General features: G+C 44.7%; 2 protein-coding genes across 3 annotated transcripts in view; one reads left to right on the forward strand and one right to left on the reverse strand.

Annotated features, from left to right (window-relative positions):
• Positions 1-4,792, forward strand: part of samsn1b (SAM domain, SH3 domain and nuclear localisation signals 1b) — a 29,181-nt gene extending 24,389 nt beyond the window's left edge. For both annotated transcript variants that reach the window (XM_062535879.1, XM_062535878.1), the window contains one exon: positions 2,176-4,792. In XM_062535879.1, coding sequence (XP_062391863.1) covers positions 2,176-2,351 — 176 coding nt within the window. In that variant the 3' untranslated portion in view covers positions 2,352-4,792. The remainder of the gene's footprint in view (positions 1-2,175) is intronic.
• Positions 4,793-6,583: 1,791 nt separating this feature from the next.
• Positions 6,584-11,130, reverse strand: part of gdpd5a (glycerophosphodiester phosphodiesterase domain containing 5a) — a 72,231-nt gene continuing 67,684 nt past the window's right edge. Inside the window, exons 15-16 of the mRNA XM_062535880.1 lie at positions 9,563-9,675; positions 6,584-8,601 (exon numbers count right to left, since the gene is read on the reverse strand). Of these exons, the coding sequence (XP_062391864.1) occupies positions 8,510-8,601; positions 9,563-9,675 (205 nt within the window). The 3' untranslated portion in view covers positions 6,584-8,509. The remainder of the gene's footprint in view (positions 8,602-9,562; positions 9,676-11,130) is intronic.

Raw genomic sequence — 11,130 nt, forward strand, 5'->3', positions numbered from 1 at the left:
CTGCCGTCCTGCCGATATCGGTAAATGACTGCTGAATCGATTGAAATGTAATTTGTGTGACGTTATTTAGCTTGGATTTGTTGAAAGTAGATTGAAAATAAACTATTTACTATCTGGCTATACCATTGTTGTACCCACTAATAACGTCTGGTCTGATATATTAGCTGTCAGCGAAACTATTTTATACCGTTAGCATGCTAGTTTAACGTCAGGCTTTTGCTAGCGTCATACCGTAGTGTTAACCAAAGATTCTAGAGTGCTACGCTCATTTTTAAATGACAGTTCAGTATATTTACTGTTGCCATGGTGCCATCTCTTCCTGAACACAAGCAAATTCCTTGACCACCCTGTCAGTACTTAGTTGAACCGTTTTTGACCACCCTGTATGGTCAGTATAGTTACACAGTTCTTGACCACCCTGTATGGTCAGTACTTAGTACATGGGGCATTGGGCACCCTGGACAAGAGTCTCACCTTATAAAGGAAGGTGCATCTCAGCTTATAAAGGAAGGTGCATCTCAGCTTATAAAGGAAGGTGCATCTCAGCTTATAAAGGAAGGTGCATCTCAACTCATAAAGGAAGGTGCATCTCAACTCATAAAGGAAGGTGCATCTCTGGGCGTCTCACCGTACTAAACACTTTTTGTTATTCAGTTCAGGGGATTTCTTCCAATTCTGCCTTGCAAAAGACTTTTAGTTCTATGTGGTTCTTTGACGGTCCTGCTCTAATGTTTTTGAGCTAAATCCCCAGATTTGTGATGACTTATAGGACACATAAGAAATGCCTCTCTACTATGGAGATGTTCTCTGTGACACTGACTACGGTACAAACCTGAAGCATGATTCATCTAACCCCATGTAGGGTATTTAGAAAGTTTTGAAATGTGTGAAAGACAATGACTGTGAACAAGCCAAGCTAATGAAGGTCATGTGACAGCTCAGATTTGTCTGCCTAAACTTCTGCTTGGTGCTCCTTTTGTCTTGCACAGTGCATTTGTCCAAAACAATGTGTCAGCTTTCATTTAGTGCCTTTTGGTGATAAATTCATCGTAGGCTCGCTTTTTGCGTCACAGTAACAAACCATTTGACCAGGGGTGTCCACATTTTTGTATTGAATCAATTAACTTGTCCAAGTCAGGTTTTTGTAAACCAGAGTTCCTAACACAAGATAATGGTGAGCACAGGATAGCATGCCGCGAGAAGCTCATAAAACAGAGTTCCTAACACAAGATAATGGTGAGCACAGGATAGCATGCGGCGAGAAGCTCCTAACACAAGATAATGGTGAGCACAGGTTAGCATGAGGCGAGAAGCTCCTAACACAAGATAATGGTGAGCACAGGTTAGCATGTGGCGAGAAGCTCATAAAACCGAGTTCCTAACATAAGATAATGGTGAGCACAGGTTAGCATGCGGCGAGAAGCTCATAAAACCGAGTTCCTAACACAAGATAATGGTGAGCACAGGATAGCATGCGGCGAGAAGCTCCTAACACAAGATAATGGTGAGCACAGGTTAGCATGCGACGAGAAGCTCATCAAACCGAGTTCCTAACACAAGATAATGGTGAGCACAGGATAGCATGCGGCGAGAAGCTCATAAAACCGAGTTCCTAACACAAGATAATGGTGAGCACAGGATAGCATGCGGCGAGAAGCTCCTAACACAAGATAATGGTGAGCACAGGTTAGCATGCGGCGAGAAGCTCATAAAACCGAGTTCCTAACACAAGATAATGGTGAGCACAGGATAGCATGCGGCGAGAAGCTCCTAACACAAGATAATGGTGAGCACAGGTTAGCATGCGGCGAGAAGCTCCTAACACAAGATAATGGTGAGCACAGGTTAGCATGCGGCAAGAAGCTCCTAAGACAGACAGGAAGTGGCCTTGAGGTCGGTGTGGTTCAGCTCGCTACACATCTTGCATCTTTTCTCATGTTTCTGAAGAGACGCACTCGTCAGCGCTCTGAAGAGGTCAGATTTGGGTGGGAGGAGTGTGTGCTAGAAATGCTCAATTAAACTATTTTGTTGTTGTTGTGGTAGAGTGTGGAAGTGGAAGAAATGCTCAGTTAAACATTGTTGTTGTTGTTGTTGTTGTTGTTGTGGTAGTGTGTGGAAGTGGAAGAAATGCTCAGTTAAACATTGTTGTTGTTGTTGTTGTTGTTGTTGTGGCAGAGGCCCCAAAAGACGGCGAGGCTGACGAGGAGGCCACGTCTCCGTGCGAGGCCCAGAAGGCGGAGTTGAAGGAGTTGAAGGAGTGTCCGCGCGACTCGGGGTGCTACATCCCCTCCGACGTCTCCGACAGCAGCAGCAAAGACGATACACTCAACAGCTCACCAGCAGAAGCCTGACGCCTGGACTCACCCACACACACACACACATACACACACACACACACCCATAACATGCACACACACACACCCATAACATGCACATACACACGCATACACACCCATAACATGCACATACACACACATACACACCCATAAACACCCATAACATGCACATACACACGCATACACACCCATAACATGCACACACACACATACACACAGATAAACACCCATAACATGCACACACACACACATACACACGCATACACACCCATAACATGCACACACACACATACACACGCATACACACCCATAACATGCACACACACACACACATACACACGCATACACACCCATAACATGCACACACACACACATACACACGCATACACACCCATAACATGCACACACACACACATACACACGCATACACACCCATAACATGCACACACACACACATACACACGCATACACACCCATAACATGCACACACACACACATACACACACATACACACCCATAACATGCACACACACACACATACACACCCATAACATGCACACACACACATACACACCCATAACATGCACACACACACATACACACCCATAACATGCACATGCACACAGATGCGGACGAGACTCCAAAGCCCTCTGGGCTGCTCTGTCCACGTGTGCTGCCATCCCTTCAGCTGGACACCGCTGCAGCTCGGACATCACATCACGTCACATGACATCAGGTCACATGACATCACATCACGTCACATGACATCACATCACATGACGTCACATGACGTCAAGTGACGTCACGTCACATCACATCACATCACATGACATCACGACTCATGACATCACATCACATCACATGACATCACATCACATCACGTCACATCACATGACATCAGGTCACATGACATCACATCACGTCACATCACATGACATCAGGTCACATGACATCACATCACGTCACATGACATCACATCACATGACGTCAAGTGACGTCACGTCACATCACATGACATGACATAACGACACATGACATCACATCACATCACATCACATGACATCACATCACATCACATGACGTCACATGACATGACATCACGGCACATGACATCACGACACATGACATCACGTCGCATCACATGACGTCACATCACATGACATCACATCACGTCACATGACATCACATCACGACACATGACATCAAGACACATGACATCACGTCACATCACATGACATGACATCACGACACATGACATCACGTCACATCACATGACATCACATCACATGACATCACATCACGTCACATGACATCACATCATGACACATGACATCACATCACATCACGTCACATCACATGACATCACATCACGTCACATGACCACATCACGACACATGACATGACATCACGTCACGTCACATGACATCACGTCACATCACATGACATCACATCACGTCACATGGCCAGACTGCAGTTCTTCTGTAGCATTGGACTGTTGTACTGTGTGTGTGCTAGCAGCATGTGGATCTGCATTCTGCACCCTATGCTGTGTAGGATTTAGAAGCATTTCACAGTTGGAGATTGTTCTGGTGGACGTGTGTAAGAGGAGGAAATGTTCTGGTTTGTTTCTTCTATAGAGACTTCAGTGTGGTGTTCATAGCAATAATAAAAACACACACACACTCAGCCCAGAGGTCATCTGATACGGCCCCGTGCTGCCCCCTGGAGGTCAACTCTGTTTATTACTCTGCTGTTGTGCTCTTGAACACAGCAGCTCTGTACATAACTCTGGTGTTGTGCTCTTGAACACAGCAGCTCTGTTTATAACTCTGGTGTTGTGCTCTTGAACACAGCAGCTCTGTTTATAACTCTGGTGTTGTGCTCTTGAACACAGCAGCTCTGTTTATAACTCTGGTGTTGTGCTCTTGAACACAGCAGCTCTGTAGCTCTGGTGTTGTGCTCTTGAACACAGCAGCTCTGTACATAACTCTGCTGTTGTGCTCTCGAACACAGCAGCTCTGTACATAACTCTGGTGTTGTGCTCTTGAACACAGCAGCTCCGTTTATAACTCTGGTGTTGTGCTCTTGAACACAGCAGCTCTGTTTATAACTCTGGTGTTGTGCTCTTGAACACAGCAGCTCTGTTTATAACTCTGCTGTTGTGCTCTTGAACACAGCAGCTCTGTAGCTCTGGTGTTGTGCTCTTGAACACAGCAGCTCTGTTTATAACTCTGGTGTTGTGCTCTTGAACACAGCAGCTCTATTTATAACTCTGGTATTGTGCTCTTGAACACAGCAGCTCTGTTTATAACTCTGGTGTTGTGCTCTTGAACACAGCAGCTCTATTTATAACTCTGGTGTTGTGCTCTTGGCCAAAGGCATGACTGAGACCATCCTGTTCTATTTTATGTATAAAATAAATATTCTGAATGGTCATAACAAATACTGCAGTTGATCCGAGATTGAGCAGTTTGTTCGTCACTGTGTGGTGGATGTGTGTGCTGCGACACGTAGCCTCTTTCATCAGGAAAACATTTATTCATATTTTCATATGAATCCTAATTATTTGGATCCTAATGAATGAACTGGGCTAGCTACAGTAAGTGCTATCAAAGTGGCGCCAGAGCCATTGGGTGCGCGCTTTGAGGCGCGAGAGGTATGTTCTATATATACAGTCTATGGTATGTATCAACTCGTCCTAGTTAAGAGCTCCAGTCATAGCGGAACGCTACACGTAATGTTGCCACATTCATCAGTTCAGAGCGACAGTCATAGAATGCTACATGGTTTTTATCAGATAAGATGCTCAAAAGACGTCACTAAGCATTTTCTTTTTTTTTCAAATCAAGGGGGTTTCCACATGTCAGAATTGTAATGTTTTTGTTAAAGCAAGGACTGGATATCTTTAGCATGATCGACCTATCTAAGAAAAAGGAAATAGAGAATGTGTGATGATCTGAACACAGAATACAATGATGTGGAACTACAGACATGGATGCCCTATTATGGGATGGTAAACAGCATGAGCTGTGGCTTCCATGTCCTAACTTTCAGGGGCATATTGGTTTCAGGGCACAGATATATTATCACATACAGTACATGTTCTGAGTTCTAAGTGTGCAGTGCTATAGAAGAACAAGGCACAGATATTTTCCATACAACTTTATTTAATAAAACAACGGCATGTGCAGGTTTCCTGTCCTCTAGACATGCTAGGGGGAAGTGTTTTGGTTAGGTAGTGTATGATGTCTGAGTTGCTGAAGGAAAGGAAAGGTATTCTTCTGTGCCCATAAGTGTTGGCTGGATGCACTGTAATTCACATAATACACTGCAGTGTTGCCTAGAGACTCAGGAATTCACATAACACACCTGCAGTGTTGCCTAGAGACTCAGGAATTCACATAACACCTGCAGTGTTGCCTAGAGACTCAGGAATTCACATAACACCTGCAGTGTTGCCTAGAGACTCGGGAATTCACATGATACACCTGCAGTGTTGCCTAGAGACTCTGGAATTCCCATAACACACCTACAGTGTTGCCTAGAGACACTGGAATTCCCATAACACACCTGCAGTGTTGCCTAGAGACACTGGAATTCCCCTGATACACCTGCAGTGTTGCCTAGAGACACTGGAATTCACAGGATACACCTGCAGTATTGCCTAGAGACACTGGAATTCACATGATACACCTGCAGTGTTGCCTAGAGACACTGGAATTCACATGATACACCTGCAGTGTTGCCTAGAGACACTGGAATTCACATGATACACCTGCAGTGTTGCCTCCAGTTCACATTACACATCCAGCAACATTACAGCCACCATCACAGTTGCCAAGACAAGTAGAGCATCACACATCAAACAGCTGTCCAAACAGCACATCCTGCACTTAGCAGCTCAGCTACAGTAGCACGTAACACACCTACTCAGATCAGCAAATCAACAGAAAACAACAGATTAGAACACGTGTAAAAGATGCTGTAGCCTGTCACATTGTCTTAAAATAATATTACAAAAAAAAACCTTTTTCTCCATGGTCAAATGGAAAGAGAGATAATCTACAGAACTGGCTTCATGTATGCTGGTTGGCAAAATGTTCTGAGCAGCTAAAGCTCCCAATATGGTCACTAGCTTACACAAGAGAGAGTGCAGCAACTTGTAATATTTGTACAACATTACCAAGAGATGCAATAAACTCCTTCATCAACTGACTGAAATCTTATTGTCCAGTTGTCTTCAGTAAATAAATCTAGTTTTCTTTAGTAAATTCAGTATGCCCATGTAAATACAACAACAAACTGACACTACTTTCAATATATTTTATAAAGGCATTTACAGTTAAAACCCTTGGAAGTAGCCATTGGCTGTTTTTACCTCCAAAAATAAATTCCGTATTTAGGAAATCAGCCTTTCCAGCAGGACGATATACCCCAACACAGTTCAATTGTTAACCCATTCATCCCCAATACAGTTCAATTGTTAACCCATTCATCCCCATTCATCCCTATGCAGTTCAATTGTTAACCCATTCTGGTCCTCGATGCTTCCTGTTCTCTTGTTCTGTGTAATGTGCTGTTCACACACATGGGACACAGGCAGGACCAAAACCATGGGCAACATCATGTAGTCCCTATAGAGATACTGATAGTACACACACATACGTACATCATACACACACACACACATCCATGTATGGTCCTAGTTAATGCAGTGAGCACTTCAAACAACATTTATACCTGAACTACAAATAATTACAAACTACATAAACTGGCGTATATGCAAATCATAGAAGAAATGTAGCCGTGGGACAAGCAAGTGAACATTACAGCAACTGTACATTTACTCAATCTTAACTGTAGCTTATTTAACCAAGTAGAGTAGCACAACGAGGTAAAAATATGTGTGTGTGTGTGTGTGCGTGTGTGCGTGTGTGTGTGTGTGGCTGTAAATGTGTATTCCAACACTCCTATAAGATAATATAGTCTAGATGTACTATGTTAAACATCACATTAATTGTGTTTCACACACCAGACAGATATGTCTGTCTATCTGAGATCAATGTTTATCTGCCTGGAAATGACAACATTCTGAAGCTACATGCAACAAATGAAGAGTATTTCTTGAAGACACTTTAAGTTCACTTTTTGCAATGCCTAACAATGCATCTGTTCCTAATGGCTACAATGCATCTGATTCTAATGGTTTGTTTCCCTACATGGACATACAGGAAGTAGAGTAAAGGCAGCAGAGTGAGAGTCCATTACATAAAGGTCAATAAAAATGGTGTGAGTTTCACAACCCCACTTGAAACGGACAATTAAAATCAAAATACAACACAGGATTTTTTTGGAATAAACTACCTTATTTAGGTTATTCACAGTAACTGAACCAAAAACAACAACATACATATTAATAAGAACATTCAACTTCAACTTCAGTGAATACAGATCACAAATGGTCAAAGCAAGAACAGCCATCAATACACACAACACACTTATCAAGGTCAATAACATAAGACAGACAGTCTGCAACTGTTTGCCCTCCTTGTTGTTTTCAAGCTCTTCAGGGCGGGTCTTAGTGCTAGCTCCTCCTATCAGGGGGTGTCTTAGTATTGGCTCCTCCTATCAGGGCAGCTCTTAGTGCTAGCTCCTCCTATCAGGGGGTGTCTTAGTATTGGCTCCTCCTATCAGGGCAGCTCTTAGTGTTAGCTCCTCCTATCAGGGGGTGTCTTAGTATTGGCTCCTCCTATCAGGGTGGGTCTTAGCATGCCAGCTCTCCTCCTATCAGAGCGGATCTTAGTGTGTCAGCTCCTCCAATCAGGGCAGGTCTCAGTGTGTCAGCTCCTCCTATCAGGGCGGGTCTCAGTGTGCCAGCTCCTCCACCTCCAATCAGGGCGTGTCTTAGTGTGTCAGCTCCTCCTCCTCCAATCAGGGCGTGTCTTAGTGTGTCAGCTCCTCCTCCTCCAATCAGGGCAGGTCTCAGTGTGTCAGCTCCTCCTCCTCCAATCAGGGCAGGTCTCAGTGTGTCAGCTCCTCCTCCTCCAATCAGGGCAGGTCTCAGTGTGTCAGCTCCTCCAATCAGGGCATGTCTTAGTGTGTCAGCTCCTCCTCCTCCAATCAGGGCAGGTCTCAGTGTGTCAGCTCCTCCTATCAGGGCGGGTCTCAGTGTGTCAGCGCAGAAGGCCGCTGTGCGTGTAGCGGACATATCCGTTCTCCGCGTACATGGACAACTCCTCCGTGCTCCCCACACCGTTGTTGATTTCTGGCAGAGAACAGAAGGAGATGCACTTAAGCCATATCACCCTATTGCCCTAAACCAACACAACTAACGACAGTAATGGCAGATACCCTAAACCAACACAACTAACGACAGTAATGGCAGATACCCTAAACCAACACAACTAACGACTGTAATGGCAGATACCCTAAACCAACACAACTAACGACAGTAATGGCAGATACCCTAAACCAACACAACTAACGACTGTAATGGCAGATACCCTAAACCAACACAACTAACGACAGTAATGGCAGATACCCTAAACCAACACAACTAACGACAGTAATGGCAGATACCCTAAACCAACACAACTAACGACTGTAATGGCAGATACCCTAAACCAACACAACTAACGACTGTAATGGCAGATACCCTAAACCAACACAACTAACGACTGTAATGGCAGATACCCTAAACCAACACAACTAACGACTGTAATGGCAGATACCTTAAACCAACACAACTAACGACAGTAATGGCAGATACCCTAAACCAACACAACTAACGACAGTAATGGCAGATACCTTAAACCAACACAACTAACGACAGTAATGATACATACAAACATACAATCTTGAGATTTCACCATTACCATTCACTGCTACAGGTAACTGGGCCTCACCTGAGAAGATGAGCTGCTACAGGTAACTGGGCCTCACCTGAGAAGATGAGCTGCTACAGGTAACTCACCTGAGAAGATGAGCTGCTACAGGTAACTGGGCCTCACCTGAGAAGATGAGCTGCTACAGGTAATTGGGCCTCACCTGAGAAGATGAGCTGCTACAGGTAACTCACCTGAGAAGATGAGCTGCTACAGGTAACTGGGCCTCACCTGAGAAGATGAGCTGCTACAGGTAATTGGGCCTCACCTGAGAAGATGAGCTGCTACAGGTAACTGGGCCTCACCTGAGAAGATGAGCTGCTACAGGTAACTGGGCCTCACCTGAGAAGATGAGCTTCTCCTTCATGATGTTGACGTCGCGGCTGGGTCGGCGCACCACGGCGCTCAGCATGATCTGCTCAGGGTTGTAGCTCTGCATACCGCTCATCTTCCACCTGGTGTGGAAACACACACACACACACACACACACACACACACACACACACACACAGTCAGTCTCAGAACCTCTCCACACCCCCTGTGTGTGGGGCAGAACCTCAGCACGTGGCGCTGTTTTCTTTAAAAAGTCACATGCAGAAGACACTTCACTTTAAGACATTCAACATATCTGTGTATATTGGAAACAAGTAAACAGAACAGGCATTAGCTACAAGACAAACAAGAGTGATAAAACACACACACACACACACACACACATACACACTACACACACACACACACACACACACACACACACACACACACACACACACACACACACACACACTACACACACACACACACACACACACACTCCACCAAGCCCACCCTGAGACCCAGAGACAGTGAAGCGGTGCATTACCTGATCATGTGATAGCTGAGAGATGCCAGCGTGCAGAGGACAAGACACATGCACAAGAGAAGAGGACAGGCCCCAAGCACAGGAGGAGAGGAGGAGAGAGAGGAGGAGAGAGGAGGAGAGAGGAGGAAAGGGAAGAGAGAAGAGAGAGGGAAGAGAGAGAGGAGGAGAGAGGGAAGACAGAGTGAGAGCAAACTGATGAGTTTAGTGGAAGCAAGTGTGTCGCTCAAGTAAGGCGCAGACAAGCTCTCACCTCAGGGTACAGAACAACAGACAACCTCTCACCTCAGGGTACAGAACAACAGACAACCTCTCACCTCAGGGTACAGAACAACAGACAAGCTCAGTGAGAGTTAGACCCCACACAGTAGTTAAGTGCAAGAGAGAGAGACTTGAGGAAAGAGAGAGAGAGAGAGACGTGAGGAAAGATAGAGAGAGAGAGAGAGAGACTTGAGGAAAGATAAAGAGAGAGAGACTCGAGGAAAGAGAAAGAGAAAGAGAGAGACTTGAGGAAAGAGAGAGAGAGGGAGACTTGAGGAAAGAGAAAGAGAGACTTGAGGAAAGAGAGAGAGAGACTTGAGGAAAGAGAAAGAGAGAGACTTGAGGAAAGAAAGAGAGAGGGAGACTTGAGGTAAGATAGAGAGAGAGAGAGACTTGAGGAAAGAGAGAGGGAGACTTAAGGAAAGAGAGAGAGACTTGAGGAAAGAGAAACAGAGAGACTTGAGGAAAGAGAAAGAGAGAGAGACTTGAGGAAAGAGAAAGAGAGAGACTTGAGGAAAGAGAAAGAGAGAGAAACTTGAGAAAAGAGAAAGAGGGAGACTTGAGGAAAGAGAAAGAGAGAGACTTAATGAGAGAAAGGAGCTGCAGCTGTAATGTTGTGCAGGTGAATGGCAGCATAGAGGTGTTTATAATGGTTCATAGAGGTGTTTATAATGGCAGCATAGAGGTGTTTATAATGGTCCATAGAGGTGTTTATAATGGCAGCATAGAGGTGTTTATAATGGCAGCATAGAGGTGTTTATAATGGCAGCATAGAGGTGTTTATAATGGT

The sequence above is a fragment of the Sardina pilchardus genome, chromosome 5 (genome assembly GCF_963854185.1).
Source record: "Sardina pilchardus chromosome 5, fSarPil1.1, whole genome shotgun sequence".
Classification (NCBI taxonomy): Eukaryota; Metazoa; Chordata; class Actinopteri; order Clupeiformes; family Clupeidae; genus Sardina; species Sardina pilchardus.